This window comes from Mesoplodon bidens (assembly GCF_964165515.1).
Source record: "Mesoplodon bidens genome assembly, chromosome: 2".
Taxonomy (NCBI): domain Eukaryota; kingdom Metazoa; phylum Chordata; class Mammalia; order Artiodactyla; family Ziphiidae; genus Mesoplodon; species Mesoplodon bidens.
Genome location: NC_138177.1, coordinates 156243827 through 156261501, shown reverse-complemented (window position 1 = coordinate 156261501; position 17675 = coordinate 156243827). Strand labels below are relative to the sequence as shown.

The 17675-nt window shown below is 42.7% G+C and overlaps 1 protein-coding gene across 1 annotated transcript in view; it reads right to left on the bottom strand.

The window, feature by feature from the left end:
- The window catches only part of SF3A3 (splicing factor 3a subunit 3), a 28539-nt gene that overhangs the window by 6711 nt on the left and 4153 nt on the right, over positions 1–17675 (bottom strand). The window contains exons 5-15 of the mRNA XM_081217233.1: positions 16111–16183; positions 15643–15734; positions 14487–14569; positions 13229–13367; positions 11883–11951; positions 11165–11232; positions 10900–11007; positions 9451–9520; positions 7287–7451; positions 7082–7192; positions 5853–5943 (exon numbers count right to left, since the gene is read on the bottom strand). Coding sequence (XP_081073359.1) covers positions 5853–5943; positions 7082–7192; positions 7287–7451; positions 9451–9520; positions 10900–11007; positions 11165–11232; positions 11883–11951; positions 13229–13367; positions 14487–14569; positions 15643–15734; positions 16111–16183 — 1069 coding nt within the window. The remainder of the gene's footprint in view (positions 1–5852; positions 5944–7081; positions 7193–7286; positions 7452–9450; positions 9521–10899; positions 11008–11164; positions 11233–11882; positions 11952–13228; positions 13368–14486; positions 14570–15642; positions 15735–16110; positions 16184–17675) is intronic.

Here is a 17675-nt window from a genome sequence, read left to right as displayed (position 1 = left end):
CTGGGGTAAAAAAGAGCCCACATTCGCTGCCAAAATCTTGATAACTGGGGAAATGGTCTAAGTCTATTACAATAGAACAAACAAACTATCAGGTAATGGGAATTTCAAAAAGAATATGGGAGTGATCAATAAGGTTACAGTGCAATATTGAGTTTATATGGCTCAAATAACACAAATTAAAATATACACAAAACTGGCAGAAATGCAAGAGACAAAGCTTAATTACAACTGGAAATGTAAACATGTCTTTATCAGAATTCAAAACAAATAGATATAAGTATGAAATTGAAAACCTGAAAACTGCAGGAAAATTAAACAGCCTACAGGTGGAGAGACATACTTCCTTTCAGGTATACATAAATCTTTAACAAATCACTGACTATATACTTGGACACAAAGATAAAATACATTCTAAAGGCAGAAATTCTGTAACTTACTGCATGGACCAAGAAAAATAGAAATAAATGAAACAGAATGAAAAAAACAGTGCTTTTAAAAATAATTACTGAATTATTCTTTAAAACTCAGAAACAACCTCTTTAATAAACAAAGCTCTAAATGTAACATATCAATAATGGATATTTCCAATGGATTCCTAACAGAATGATGTCTAGTTCTAAATGCCTGTATTAGAAAGAATAAAGAACAAAAACAAGAAAGTTCTTGACTAACCAAAGCAATCTTGAGAAATAAAAATAGTGCTAGAGGTATCACACTCCCTGACTTCCAACTATACTACAAAGCTACAGTAATCAAAACAGTATGGTAGTGGCACAAAAACAGAACCCTAGATCAATGGAACAGAATAGAGAGCCCAAAACAAACCCACACACTTATGGTCAATTAACCTATGACAAAAGAGGCAAGGATACACAGTGGGGAAAAGATAGTCCCTTCAATAAGTGGTGCTGGGGGACTTCCCTGGTGGTCCACTGGCTAAGACTCCACACTCCCAATGCAGGGGGCCCGGGTTCGATACTTGGTCAGGGAACTAGATCCCACATGCTGCAATTAAGAGTTCGAATTCTGCAACTAAAGATCCCACATGCCTCAATGAAGACCTGGTGCAGCCAAATAAATAAATAAATATATTTTTTAAAAAAGTGGTGCTAGGAAAACTGGACAGCTACATGTAAAAGAATGAAATGAGAACATTTTCTCACATCACATACAAAAATAAACTCAAAATGGATTAAAGACCTAAATGTAAGACCAGAAACCATAAAACTCATAAAAGAAAACATACACAGAATACTCTATGATATAAGTTGTAGCAATATTTTTTTTGATCTGTCTCCTAAGGCAAAGGAAATAAAAGCAAAATAAATTAAACTTAAAAGCTTTTGCACAGCAAAGGAAACCATTAAAAAAATGAAAAGACAACCTACTGAATGGGAGAAAATATTTGCAAATGATATGACTGATAAGGGATTAATATTCAAAATATGTAAACAGCTCATACAACTCAACAGCAAAAAAACAAACAATCTGGTTAAAAAATGGGCAGAAGATCTGAATAGACATTTTTCCAAAGAAGACATACAGATGGCTAACAGGCACATGAAAAGATACTTAACATCACTGATCATCAGAGAAATGCAAATCAAAACCACAATGAAACATCACACCTGTCAGGATAGCTGTGATCAAAAAGACTACAGATAACAAATGTTCACAAGGATATGGAAAAAGGGAACCCTTATACTGTTAGTGGGAATGTAAATTGGTGCAGCCACTATGGAAGACAGTATGGAGGTTCCTCAAAAAAATAAAAACAGAAGTACCGCATGATCCAGCAATTCCACTCCTAGGTATATATCAGAAGAAAACAAAAATACTAATTCAAAAAGATACATGCACTCCCAACATTCATAGCAGCATTATTTACAATAGACAAGATATGGAAGCAACCTAAGTGTCCATCAACAAATGAATGAATAAAGAAGACGTGGTGTATATATACAATGGAATACTACTCAGCCATAGAAAAGAATGAAATTTTGCCATGTGCAACAACATGGATGGACCTGGAGGGCATTATGCTTAGTGAAATAAGTCAGACAGAGAAAGACAAGTACTGTATGTTATCACTTACATGTGGAATCTAAAAAATAAAACAAACAAATGAAGATACTAAAACAAACAGATTCACAGATATTGAGAACTAGTGGTTACCAGTGGGGAGAGGCAAGGGTGGGGGAGGCAAGATAAGGATAGGGAATTTGAGGTACAAACTACAATGTATAAAATAAATAAGCTACAAGGACATATTGTACAACACAGAGAATATAGCCAATATTTTATAACTTTTTTTTTTTTCACAGCTTGTGGGATCTTAGTTCCCCGAACATGGACCAAAGCCGGGCCCTCGGCAGTGAAAGCATGGAGCCCTAACCAGTGCACCACCAGGGAATTCCCCAATATTTTATAACTTTAAATGGAGGATAATCTATAAAAATTTTGAGTGACTATGTTATTCATCTGAAACTAATATCAACTATACCTCGAAAAAAAAGTAAGTTCTTGATTATAGACTTAAAAAAAAGCACAGGGGCTTCCCTGGTGGCGCAGTGGTGGAGAGTCCACCTGCCAATGCAGGGGACACGGGTTCGTGTCCCGGTCCGAGAGGATCCCACATGCTGTGGAGCAGCTGGGCCCGTGAGCCATGGCCACTGAGGCTGCGCATCCGGAGCCTGTGCTCCGCAACGGGAGGGGCCACAACAGTGAGAGGCCCGCGTACAGCAAAAAAAAAAAAAAAAAAAAAAAAAAAAGCACAAAGAAACAAGATTGAAGAAAATAATTATAAAAATGAAATAGTAATGGGGTGGTGGTGGTGGGATGAATTGGGAGATTGGGATTGACATATGTACACTAATATGTATAAAATAGATAACTAATAAGAACCTGCTGTATAAAAAAATAAATAAAATTCAAGTCAAAAAAAAGAGGAAAAAGTAAAACTCAGAATAAAAATATTGAGTTTCCTACTTTAAAAATATTGAGTTTCAAAAAAAAAATATTGAGTTTCATAATAAATCAAGGAATTGTATTGGCTATTAACTAAAGAATCTTCTCAGAGTGGTCCCCTTGTATGAAGAAGTAATCTCTATTTAAAGTTTCAAATGACAGAAGAGAATGTAGCATGTAATCCCATTGATTTTATGACAAAAATATGGCTTTGATCACTAAATCTGACAAGTGTCTGAAAGGAAAACAAAAAGCACATGTTTTATTTATGAAAGTAAAAACAAAACTTCTAAAAAGAATCCTCACAGGGTAAGTAACTGCATTAGGGACTTCCCTGGTGGTCCAGTGGTTAAGAACCCACCTTCCAATGCAGGGGACGTGGGTTTGATCCCTGGTTGGGAAACTAAGATCCCACATGCTGTGGGGCAACTAAGCCCACACACTCTAGAGCCCACACGCCACAACTATTGAGCCCGCGTGCCGCAACTAAGACCCAATGCATCTAAATAAATAAAGAAAGAATGGGCACAAGTCTAATACAAATACTTCACTAAAGAAGATGCACAGGGCCTCCCTGGTGGCACAGTGGTTGAGAATCTGCCTGCCAATGGAGGGGACATGGGTTCAAGCCCTGGTCTGGGAAGATCCCACATGCCACGGAGCAACTAGGCCCGTGAGCCACAACTACTGAGCCTGCGCGTTTGGAGCCTGTGCTCCGCAGCAAGAGAGGCCGCAATAGTGAGAGGCCCGCGCACCGCGATGAACAGTGGCACCCGCTTGCCACAACTAGAGAAAGCCCTCGCACAGAAATGAAGACCCAACACAGCCAAAAATAAATAAATAAATTAATTAATTAATTAAAAAAAAAAAAAGAAGATGAACAGATGGAGATTTCCCTGGCAATCCTGCATGGCGTGCAGTGTGGCCAAAACAAAAACAAAACAAAAAAACCTGCATTAAAAGAATATCTACCACCCAGTACGAAATAATTCAGGAATGCTGTTTTATTCAAGGCCTGATAAAAGAAAAAGTAGTAAAAATGTTGTCATCTTTCTTTTGAGGAATGTGATAATAAAATCATAAGCCAGTTTTAAAATTAGTGTAGCTGCATCACCATGGTCCTTAAAAACAGCATCCAGGGAAGGATGACTTATTGTCTGCTTCTATTTAACATAAGACTTGGGGGCAATGCTTAGGAAAAATAAATACATGGAACAAAATTAATTAAAACATCCCCTTTGTTTTTGTAGTTGGCATGACTATAAGCCTAAAATAATGTAAATAGTTCAATTTCAAGGTATCAGAAGTAATAAATTAACTCAGGCAATTTGCAGGACATAAGGAAATACACACCAGGGACCTCTTTGGTGGTCCAGTGGCTAAGACTCTGCACTCCCAATGCAGGGGGTCCAGGTTCGATTCCTGGTCAGGGAACTAGATCCTGCATGCTGCAACTAAGACCCGGCACAGCCAAATAAATAAAATAAATATTGAAAAGAAAAAAAGAGAGGAGGGGAGGGGAGGGGAGGGGAGGGGAGGGAATTCCCTGGCGGTGCAGTGGATAAGAATCCGCCTGCCAATGCAGGGGACACGGGTTTGAGCCCTGGTCCGGGAAGATCCCACATGCCGTGGAACAACTAAACCTGTGTGCCACAACTACTGAGCCTGCGCTCTAGAGCCCGCGAGCCACAACTACTGAGCCTGCGTGCTGCAACTACTGAAGCCCGTGCACCTAGGGTCTGTGCTCTGCAAAAAGAGAAGCCACCATGATGAGAAGCCTGCACACCACAACAAAGAGTAGCCCCCACTCACCGCAACTAGAGAAAGCCTGCACGCAGCAACGAAGACCCAACGCAGCCAAAAATAAATAAAATAAATAAATATAAAAATTTAAAAAAGTATTAAAACAAAACATAAAAAACAGCAAGGAGGAGTCCCCAAAGCTGACTCACACAAAAAACTCAATGAAAGAGTCCCCAGAGTCCACAGGTTAAATCAGGGATCAGGGAGCTCTTTAGAAGGTCATTTCTACTTGGCTCTGCCACGGAGGATTTGAACAACCCCAGAGCTGGGAGCCAAAGGAGTTAGCTGAACAGGCAGTGGAGTAGTGTGATATGCACACCTGAGAGGGAGTGCCTGAAATTTAACAAAGTGGAGTGGTAAAATTACTTTCTTCACGGTCTAACCCACTAACAGTGAAAATGTGACAGAAAAGAGGTAAACTAGAAAGAAAATAAGAAGCCTGTGAGAAAGATGGCAAAAGCTACCATTGCCAGGCAAACAGGAAGCCTGACTGAGGTCCCTGGGCGCTTCAACAACACACTCCTGGACACACGCTGCACTTGGCTTTTTCTCCAAGAGGTATTTTGCTGCCGTGTTGCTGGGTATCTGCCCTGTCACCTCAGAAATAAGTTTACTGAGACCATTTCTACTTTTTCCTTCATACCTGCAGTTAACATAGTAAAATCAATTCAAAAAATATACATAAACCCATTCACTCAAAATCTTGCATACACGGGAGTTCACAGACCCCAGTTAAAAGCCATTTTAGGGAATTTCCTGGCAGTACAGTGGTTAGGACTCCAAACTCTCACTGCTGAGGGCCCAGGTTCAATCCCTGGTTGGGGAACTAAAATCCCACAAGCCGCACAGCACGGCTGAGGGGGGAAAAAACAAAAACCTGTTTTATAGTCAGCACAGAGCTCTTCTCAAGGGAGAAAGAATCAGTACGGCTGGCTAATTCATCCCCTCAAAAAGCAGTGAAAGTATGTAGGACTGTAGTAGTTTGTACATATCCACAACCTGCTGCCCTTAGGCCTGGACACACCAGGGTATCGGGAAGGTGAACTGTAGGTCTGACCTCGGGAACAATAAAGCTTACTTACAGGAGACGGCATCTTCAATCTGTGTCACGTTAGCAAAGTGGGCAGTGTTTGGGATGCCCAAACACCTCATGCCATGAGCATGACGCCATTCCTGGGAAAAGCAAGAGGACAATGTGAAACGGGATGACTGAACACTGAGCACTAACTCCATTCTACTCATAAGCCCTACCCTGACCCTCTGCAAAAGGCTCCACCTAAAGGCAGCGTTCCTTTTGTGGCTCTTGTTTGTAGACAGCTGGCTGTCACTGACAAGAGCCTCTTACTTCAGAGCAGCACTGCACTGTTTGCCTCACTGGGCTGGTTTATAAAAAACCTAGATTCCAGATCCAGACAAAACCTGTGTCAAGACCACAACTCACCAGTCACCTCCCAAGCAACCCCTCTCCACCAGCATCAGTAAGCGTTACTGATGGCTGGTCAGCGTCATCTTTGGAAGTAAAGGAGAAGACTGTTTATCAGATATAGGCAAGGGTACGAAAGAGACCAGTAAGAGACGCTGATGCAATGACAGTTCTGGCTCAGGGACAGCAAATGGCATGGGCCCTGGATGCCAATTCTAATTCGCTGGAGGTGGTTGAGAAAGATTCAGAGAGTACTCAGGAGCTTAGCGGAAAAGACCCCAGGATCAATTAGTAATATGTACGTCTGAGGGAGAGAGAGAGGAGTTCATATAAATTCGCCATCCTTGGCTACATCTAGCAAGTCTTCCATTCTGTAAAATTTCCTTCCAAGTACTAAGAATTGAAGGCAGAAACAAAACAAGGGTGAATTCACTTACTGGAGTACCACCCAGATAATGCCTTCTCCCAAGAATAGCTTGATAAATGTCATCCTCTTCGTTTCTTTTTTTCAAGAGGCAAAGGCCCATTTAAGACCCAAAGAAGGAGGCGGTCAGCCCTTTCTTTGGTCCTGAGTACTAGCAACAGGATAGAGAAATGACCAAGGAGTCAGAAAGGCAAAAAGAAAAATAAAGAGCAAGCAAGAGAAAACAGAAATGAGGTTCAAACAGCAGAGTGGTGGGATGCCTCCAGAAACCATCTCAGGTACTACCCAAGGCTGGCACTGGTGCCAGAGGCCAAATGCCACATGCTGGACTTTAGATCCGCTCCTTCTCTGATTCTCTTAGGCTCTGGACACTAGTGATCCTCTCAGGCTGCTCCTATCCTCTTCTCTAAAAGACTCATGTTTCATGCTTCAACGTCCAGGAGAAATGGTTCTGAATTCCTTACAGCAAAATGCCGCTGGAAGGCCTTGGGACCTCGGTAGGTGTAGTTTCCACAGATCTCACAGTTATAGTTGATATTCAGGCCATGAAGCTTATACAACCAGTAAGGAATGGGCTAAAAGAAATCAGATAAAAAACAGTATTAGACTAGTGTCTGCATCTGCTTCCAAAATGGGATATGAGGGAAAGATGGTAGTGTTGGGACTGACTTTGCCATCCCAGCCAAGGGGCAGGTTTTTGGGGTTGTAAATGATTTCGTTCTCTTCGTCTTCACTTTCACTCTCGCTGATCTGCTCTTCCTCCTCCTCTTCTCGCTCTTCTCCGGTTCTTGCCTGCTTGCGCTGTACATTTTCATGAGTGAGATGTCGCTGTTCCTAAGTCAAGCCCATAAATGAAAAGGGAAGTCAAAGAATAGTGCAGAACAAGAAGGGAAATTTCCTATTCTGCTATAACCCTCACTGACCCCTCACTTCCAAGGATTAGGTTTTCTTCCTTGTCGAACAAAGAGAAAGTCTTGTCTTCAAATCAGAATTCCTCATCAGCAGAGGAATAATTCTTCCCTGATCTTAAAGGAAGAAGTCAAAGGTTTTATAAAGCACTTGCCTAAGTTACTCGTCTGAGGCCACGAACTATCACAGAACAAAAGAGAACAGTCTCTTCTCTTCTGTCTCTAAAATATCTCCTGAATCAGTCCTTCCTTCTCCTTCCCACTGTTATCGTCCTCACCAAGATGACAACCTTCTAACTTGACCTGAGTCTCTCCTCATTCCAGTCCAGCTTCCATGCTGTTCCCAGATTTTTCTGCTCAAAATAACCAATCTAATGGTACACTTCGCTTAAAGAACTTTTATTGGCTTTCTGCTGCTTAAAGGACAAGGTTCCAATTTACAACATAACTTTCCAAATTTCTCTGACCACTCCCTCCTTTACAAGGCACACCCATATATACTGGTTTCCTCATTATTTCCTTTCATCGTATTTTACCTTCTTGCTTGCTGTTTCCTCTACCTGGAACATTTTTATCTCCCTCTTCCTAGGTAGAGCACTCAATCTCAATGTATTTACAGCACTTGTCACATTATACTGCAGTTATTTGTAGCCCTCAGCCGCAAAGTGGGCTTTTCGAGGGCAAGAGGCTGTGTCATATTCACTACTGTATCCAAAAATCTAGCATAATGTCTGGAAACCAACAGGTACCAATAAATGGTGAAATAATGGTAAAAATAATATCAGTACATAACAAGAGCAACATCTAGAAACCATTTTGGCTGGAACTGGCTGGAATTCCAAAGACAAGAGTGCCACCTCCTGGCAGGGAAAGCAAAATGCTCTCAAAGGAGGGAGAAGTAGTGGGCACACCTGTGTCAGGGGCACAAATTTGCCTCTCAGTCTTCTTCAGAGGACTGGCAACACAGACTACTGCCCACTCTAGCACAGTGCAGGTTTACTGTGGAGAATATAAGTACCCCCAGTATCCAATGTCTGGCTAGCCTCCTCTTATCAAAAGCGGTTGTAATAGAAGGAAACAAAAAGATGAATCTTAGTTTTATAACCTATTACATAAGTGGTCCTCAAACAAGGGCAGAATGAAAATGTCCATGGCAACTGACAGAGACACGCAGACCAGCTATCTGAGCCGGACCCACCTGCTCACTCAAAGCACCACGTGAGCATTTGTAGAGGCAAAGGCTCAGAGTGGTTGAAAGCAGACAACCAGAAAGGCCGGTCCTCCGCAGGACTCCCAGAGACACTGACCACCTTCTCTGGATGAGTGGTGCCCTTTCCTCCACCTTCTCTTCCCTGAAAGAGTCATTTCCTCCCACTCGTCCCTTCTTTCTCTCTGAGATAAGCATCCTGGTCAGGTTAGGCCTTTTTCTACCCGCAACCCCCACTTCAGCTTCTTCTTGAAAGAATATTCAGAAAGGAGCAGCTCACAGCCAGCTCTGTACCACTAACCTCCTGGCCTTAAGAAGTTTCACACAATCTTGTGAACACGTAAGGAATGCCTTTTCAGAATAAGTCACATCTGAAAAGCTACTCTCATCTGATTTTTGAGTGTCTGCTTCTTGGGTCACCCCTGGGTATACACCAGAGCTCAGGCAAAGAATGTGGATACTAAGGGGAGTCTATTCTCTCTGCCTAGCCTCATGGGATTGGGCAACCTTGGGAATATCACCTAACAACAGACACCTAAGAACAGAACAGCACCTCTATGAAGGGCCAAGTACCCTAGGAGAACCCAATTTTCTGCTGAAGTAGTTTGATATGTATCTTCCCTCTTGCAATCCTAAAAAGAAAAATCCTACAAATTCATATTTCTCTTACTTCCCCATCTTGTATCATTTACAGCCCTCAGCAGAGTCAGTTACTCACCCCAAGAATCTCTACATATTCGTAGATCTGGGCTTCTAGGAAAGCAATGTCTTTGTTCCTCTCAGTGTCTCTGAAAATAAGAAATAAACTGTATCACTCAAGGGTTCTTTTACCCAATGCCCTGTTCCGTACATCTGGGAACATTTATTCCATGGGTGCATTAAAAATTACAAGCATGTGAGAAATACCACGTTGTGAAAGCAAATGCTCTGTTCAGCTTAGGACTCGCTGATAGAAGTACTGAGGTTATTTCTTAGAATGCATGGAAGCTTCCTCTTTGACCTCATTCTAGAAGGTGAAAGACATAACCAGGTATTTAAATTTCCATGATTATAACATACAAAGGAAATGTGGTACAGAAGAGCAAGCTCTGGAACCAGCAGACTTGGGCCCAAATCCTGACCTTGCTCCTTAGTAACTGTGAGATAACAGACACATCCCATAACTTTTCTAAGTCCTTATCTGCAAAAAATCAGGATAACTTTTTGGGATTGTTTTGAGAATTAGGAAAACCACATATAAGAAACAACCTATGCAGGGCTTTCCTCGTGGCGCAGTGGTTAAGAATCCACCTGCCAACATGGGGACACGGGTTCGAGCCCTGGACCGGGAAGATCCCACATGCCGTGAAGCAACTAAGCCCGTGCGCCACAACTACTGAGCCTGCGCTCTAGAGCCAGCGAGCCACAACTACTGAGCCTGCAGGCCTAGAGCCCGTGTTCTGCAACAAGGGAAGCCACCGCGATGAGAAGCGTGCGCACTGCAACGAAGAGTAGCCCCCACTCGCTGCAACTAGAGGAAGCACGCACGCAGCAACAAAGGCCCAACGCAGCCAAAAATAAATAAAAATAAAATAAATTTATTAAAAAAAAAAACCCTGGGCTTCCCTGGTGGCACAGTGGTTGAGAGTCCGCCTGCCGATGCAGGGGACACGGGTTCATGCTCCAGTCCGGGAAGATCCCACGTGCCGCGGAGCGACTGGGCCCGTGGGCCATGGCCGCTGAGCCTGCGCGTCCGGAGCCTGTGCTCCGCAATGGAAGAGGCCACAACAGTGAGAGGCCCGCCTACCGTAAACAAACAAACAAACAAAAAAAACCCCGTACAAGCATGTGGCTCAAGAACAGATTCAACCGTCGTTAGTAAAAATGTACTTAGAAAAATATTTTTGAACCTACTTAGTTTCTATAACCTACAGAGGTAACAAAAGGTACCCAGGGCACAGTTTCAACTTTACAGACATCACCCACTCTCAGTCAGCTGAGTACAGACTGTCTTTGGTTTATAATAACAATGAGAGCATGCTCTGCCATTAGCAGAGAGAGAGCTGACTGGCTCTCAATGGATCAACAGTGGTGATAAAACAGGCTTTAAAATTTCTGTTGTTGTAAGAATTCTGCATGGGAATAAAAACTTTAAAGTGTCAGCAGAGGTGCGGCCCCAGCCACTCACCGCTTGGTGCCCTTTGACTTGGGATTTTTGGCAAACAGGGAGGTGTCGAGTGACTCCAGGGACTTTCCTTTGGTGCTGAATAGCCTCTGGGCTCGCTCTTCTAGGGTCCTAAGGAGACACAAGGGGCAAAGGATTTCAGGATTACTTTATAGGCTTGCTTATCTTTGTAGTGGGGGGTGACAGAAAGAAGGGAATCAGAGCCACTTAGAAGATTGTGAAACACACAGTAAATGAGACAGTTCTGATAGAAAAACCAGCCTCTTACCCGCCGCACTTCAGGCCTAAAGCTAAGAGTGCAGATTTCAATCTGTCCAGACCCAGGGAGGCCAACTCCTGTATGAAAGAGACAAGTTACAATTTTATATAAATAGACTTGGAGAAACAACAAATGCTGAAACTTCGTCTTTGCAGGCTGGGGTGTGGGTGTTCCTAAAGCTGTGGCAAGACCACGCATTCCACAGCCAATCTCCTAGCAGTACGCCCCAACTCTCCAAAGAGGCCTTGGGGGTTAAGTTCATACATAACCATACTGGTAGTGTTCCATTACCTCCACTACAGCTTAAGATGGTTAGAATTTTTAGTTTACAGTTTTCAAAGAAGTTGGATACACTTTTTATTCTTTTTTTTTTTTTTTGCGGTACGCGGGCCTCTCACTGTTGTGGCCTCTCCCGTTGCGGAGCACAGGCTCTGGACGCGCAGGCTCAGCGGCCATGGCGCACGGGCCCAGCCGCTCTGCGGCATGTGGGATCCTCCCGGACCGGGGCACGAACCCGTGTGCCCTGCATTGGCAGGCAGATTCTTAACCACTGTGCCACCAGGGAAGCTCCACTTTTTATTCTTTTTATCTTTCTACGTTCTTTGTAGATGCTTGGCCCCAAGAACTGATGTCTTATCATAAGTTTATCACATTAAAAACAGGAGACCGAGTGATCCCTCTGAGGAGTGAACAGGCAAGACCAGCACAGTGGATAAAGAAAACATACCTCCCAGGAGGAGAATGCAGAGAGGTCAAGATGGGCTCCAGCATGGGTCAGGGCACTGCTTGTCTCTTTCTGGAAAGAACAATATGATGTTTATTAATACCCAGGTTTAGAATGAAGGCAAGGGAGTCATCTAAAGTGCAGGCACACCTCAGAGACATTGCAGGTTCAGTTCTAGACCATCACAGTAAAACGAGTATCACAATAAAGCAAGTCACACGACTTTTTTGGCTTCCCGGTGCGTATAAAAGCTATGTTTATGCTATACTGTAGTCTATTAAGTACACAATAGCATTATGTCTAAAAAAACAATGTGCATGCCTTAGTTAAAAAATACTTTATTGCCGGGGCTTCCCTGGTGGCGCAGTGGTTGAGAGCCCACCTGCCAATGCAGGGGACGTGTGTTCGAGCCCTGGTCCAGGAAGATCCCACATGCCACGGAGCAGCTGGGCCCGTGTGCCACAGCTGCTGAGCCTGCGCTCTGGAGCCTGTGAGCCACAGTGCTGAGCCCACGTGCCACAACTGTGGAAGCCTGCGTGCCTGGAGCCCGTGCTCCACAACAAGAGAGGCCACCGCAATGAGAAGCCCGCGTACCACAACGAAGAGTAGCCCCCGCTTGCTGCAAATAAAGAAAGCCCGCGAGCAGCAATGAAGACCCAGTGCAGCCAAAAATAAAATAAATAAAACAAATAAATGTATTTAAAAAAAAACTTTATTGCTAAAAAATGCTAACCGCCACCTGAGGCTTCAGTGAGTCTTGGTAGTAACAAAAATCATGGATCATAGACCACCATAACAAAATGAAAAATGGCACTAATAGATTTGCTTGACACAGGGTTGCTGCAAACCCTCCATCTGTAAAAAATGAACCATCTGAGAAGTGCAAGAAAGCAAAGTGCAGTAAGATGAGGTGTTCGTGTATCAGGTGCTGGTTGGCCCCTTATACACATGTATGAATAACAACCAAATGCCTACAAGAGCAGAGCAAAAAAAAAAACCAGATTGAAAAACTCCCAGAGATTTCAGGAAAACTCAAGTTTGTCCCCAGGAATGAAAACATAAAGATTTCTAGCATATAACTGTATCAGTTTTGGGTCAGTAGGAACCACAGAGCAGTAATGACATGGTTGGTGAAACTCCTGGGCCCAGCCAATGGCAAGTGGGCCCTGGCAAATCTCTTTCAAATTACACAGAGAAAACCCAGCATACTTGGCAGACAACATCTCATGGCCATAACTGATCTCAAGGGATCAGCACCTCATGCCCTAAAGCAGAGGCTCAAGATTACAGTAAAATGATTAGTTTACATCCCTGGCATGTCCTTCACCCACACTCCCACTGAAGCTCACCGGCCATCCAGGAAAAGTGCCATTCTCCCACTTCTTCTCAAACTCATTCTGAATTTTCCCAAAAAGTTCATTCTGATCTTGGAGAGGTTTCACTCTATCTGTGTAATCCTGAAGGTACTCAAGCAGCATCTCCAGATATCTACAGAGGAGTAAATAACACAGAGACAGCAAGGTTTCTATTTTTGATATACTGTCATGCCCTGTAAGACATACTTATAATTCCAGTGAAACTAGTTTCTTCAAGTAATAATACTACTTTAAAAAATGAGGGGCTTCCCTGGTGGCGCAGTGGTTGGGAGTCCGCCTGCCGATGCAGGGGACACAGGTTCGTGCCCTGGTCTGCGAAGATCCCACATGCCGCGGAGCGGCTAGGCCCGTGAGCCATGGTCGCTGAGCCTGCGCATCCGGAACCTGTGCTCCGCAACGGGAGAGGCCACAACAGTGAGAGGCCCGCGTACCGCACAAAAAAAAAAAAAAAAAAAAAAAAAAAAGCTTACAATTGGCTTTCTCCTAATATGTCATCTTTTTTAAAAAAAAAACATTTATTTATTTGGTTGTGTCAGGTCTTAGTTGAGGCAGGCAGTCTCCTTAGTTGTGGCTCGCCAGGTCCTTAGTTGCGGCATGCGTGTGGGATCTACTTCCCGGATCAGGGATCGAACCCGGGCCCCCTGCTTTGAGAGCACGGAGTCTTAACCACTGCGCCACAAGGGAAATCCCTCTCCTAATATGTCATCTTGATTCTGACCTTTCCTATCTTCTTTCATCCTCATGATACAATTCCAAATACTAAAGTCTTAACTCACATATAAAAGATTTTAGGTAAAAAGAAAATGAGAAAAAGAGAGGAAGGTAGAGTACAGATTACTAACCAGGGGCATAACAACACAAACAAAACTTAAATCTATACATCAGACCCAGGCACTTAACTTCCATCACAATCTGAGAAAGTCTAATTTTTTCCCATTCAACTCCAAAGACACAGAGCCACCTGGATAGGAGACTTCCTTCTACAATGAGACAACATGAAGAACAGTATGGGTCCAAGATTGTGGATGTGCCCATAGACACACATTCTTCCAGAGCCAGAGTATTATGGTTTTGAAACCATGTCATTCAAAATTCCTATCCTCCAATAATAAACCTGGAAGTCATTCATATATGCCTTTCAGGCAACGAAATTCAAAACTGCCTTCAAACCTTCTCATTAAACAATCTTCTAGTTAAATCCAGTAGAGGCCTAGAAACTAGTAATGGCTACCTCTTATACTCTGCATTCTTCCTTTCTTTAGGAATGTCAAACAACTGGTCGAAGATTGACAGGTAAGTGATATAATCCAGCTTCTGGAAAGAGAAAAGAAATGACAAGAGATTCAGTTAGGTGTCTGCACCAAGTTGCAATATAATCTCCAATAAATGAGATCAAAATTGAGTGTTGCCTAACAAAGTAACAAGGCCCAGCTCACTTTAGTCTTTCCCCTGCCCCAACATTTAATTCCTGCACTGAGTGTTAATTCCACTGGACTGAGCAGAATATCAGATACACAATTAACTCCATGAAATAAAGATCAAGTCAATAAACCATAAGTTAAAAGAAACATCTGTTGAACATTACTATTGGGTTGGCCAAAAAGTTCATTCAGTTAGCGAATATGTTTTTCAATAAAGTTCTTCGTGAAAATGAAAAATGTCTTTTATATTTACTTAAAACCAAATGAACTTTTTGGCCTACCCAATATATACAGGGCACTAGTTTAAAGACTGACACCCACTACATCCTAAAATAAGGTCCCAGAAGGTGCCATTTGTTCACTCATTTAATCACTTACTGAATATCTTTGGACCAAGTACATGGATACAGATGAGAACAAGACAGATAGAGGACTGTACTCATGGAGCTTAAAGTTTAGTCACAACTTTTGAGACATGTCCTCACAACCCCAAGAGAAATTTCATCATGTATTTCCTTGTGACCCTGAGACTGTCACATTAAACCTCAGCTCTTATGGTAAGTTATTTTCTAATATCTTTTAAAAGATATTAAATAGCCCTCCTGGCAGAGATTATGTTTTTGTATCTTTCATGTACCTACTACTCTGTATGCCTAACACAGAAGCTTGATGTGTATTTGTGAGTTTAAAAAAATTTTTTATTTTTACAAAAGCAAAATAAGCTTGTCGTAGTAATAAAATAAAATTTATTGGTAAGTAAAATATGCTTATTGTATTGACTGTAGAAACCCAACTTTCACTTTGAAAAGTGTTTCATTCCAAGAAAGCACATCACCTCTTTAATATTTACATAAGAGTTCCAGAACACAAGGAAGACACTCTAATTGTTTCAGGTCTAGTAGCCCCAGCCCAGTGTCCTGACTCACCCCTAGAATCAGAACCACTCTCCCCTCTCCTGGGTCTTACCTCAGAGGCCTTCAGGTTAATGTATTTGAGGTAACAGTCATGGAGATCAAGGTAACGACCATATCCCTCTTCATCTGTGAACTCCACTAAGTCTGAAGGAATCAGATATCAAGATTCAGATACTAAAGACCAGTTTCTTGGACTTGGCTCTTCAAGTGGACTGCATTGTTTCATAATGCAGCCCTTCACCCAAATATCCTCCCTCTAGTCACAAAGTGAACAGACCTCGCTTTTCTAGGCGAGTGAATCTGAGCTGGGCTAGCACAAAATGACTACTCTGTCCAAGGCCGATTCAGTATGACAATCTAGTCCAGACTTTCCTCTAGTCTAGCAAAGAGGAAATCAGTAAGAGAACCTGGCTATAAATTTCTCTGGGGCCATTTTCCAGGGCTCTGAGGGAAAATCTGAGCTCTGGTCATTAACCTGTACTTCTGCTAGTGCTGGATAGAAACATTAAACGCTACTTACTTTGTGCCTCTTCGCTTGGATTCTCTCGAGCCTTCAGGAGCTCCTCAAATTCCACTGACATTGGCACACAGATCTGATGGGAAAAAGAGAAAAGCTCAAGTGGATATTTCAACATAGAAGTTGCCGTATCACAGAATGGACTATACAGAAAGTTGGATTTCTAACACTTTATTTGGCCTTGATTTTTCATGAGGAGCTTTCTTCTGTTTTCTAATTACCTTGCTTTTTCCTTTTCCTTTCTGCATTGTTTAACTAAAAATTGCTAAAATAACACATGCTCACAAAAACTCAAATAACACAAAAAGACAAAATGAAAAAAAATCAAGGTACAGGGCTTCCCTGGTGGCACAGTGGTTAGGAATCCGCCTGCCAATGCAAGAGACATGGGTTCAAGCACTGGTCCGGGAAGATCCCACATGCTGTGGAACAACTAAGCCTGTGCGTCACAACTACTGAGCCTGCACTCTAGAGCCCGTTTGTCACAACTACTGAGCCCGTGCGCCACAACTTACTGAAGCCTGCGTGCCTAGAGCCCATGCTCCCAACAAGAGAAGCCACCACAATGAGAAGCCTGCACACCACAACGAAGAGTAGCCCCCGCTCGCCGCAACCAGAGAAAAGCCCACGTGCAGCAACGAAGACCCAACGCAGCCAAAAATAAAATAAATAAAACAATTTATATATATATATATATATATATAGATATATATATAGATATATATAGATATATAAAAAAAAATCAAGGTTCCCTTGGACTTCCCTGGTGGCACAGTGGATAAGACTCCGAGCTCCCAATGCAGGGGGTCTGGGTTCAATCCCCGGTCAGGGAACTAGATCCCACATGCATGCCGCAACTAAGACACCTGGTGCAACCAAATTAATAAATATTAAAAAAGAAAATCAAGGTTCCCCTTTAATAATTCTCCTGGGAATAGCTAACCACTGTCAACAGAACTTTTTTATTATTTATTTATTTTTATAAATTTATTTATTTATTCATTTATTTAATTTTTGGCTGCATTGGGTCTTCGCTGCTGCATGTGGGTTTTCTCTAGCTGCTGAGAGCGGGGGCTACTCTGCTGTGGTATGCGGGCTTCTCACTGCAGTGGCTTCTCTTGTTGCAGAGCACAGGCTCTAGGCGCACGGGCTTCAGTAGTTGTGGCTCACAGGCTTCAGCAGTTGTGGTTCATGGGCTCTAGAGCACAGACTCAGTAGTTGTGGCACAGGGGCTTAGTTGCTCCACAGCATGTGGGATCTCCCCGGACCAGGGCTCGAACCCGTGTCCCCTGCATTGGCAGGTGGTTCTTAACCACTGAGGCACCAGGGAAACCCAACAGACTTTTAAATGTCAGCCATTCCCAAACTCTGCTGCACATTAGAATCACCTGGGAGAGTGCTAAAAAATACTAACACACTTGATACCAATTTAATCAGAAGTGGTGGGGAGGTATCAGTACTTTTTAAACGCTCCCAGATTCAAATGCACAGCAAAATTTGGAAACCACTGCTCTATGTATTTAAATATATATATTTGTGTAAGGACATACAGGCAAGTGCAAGATTAT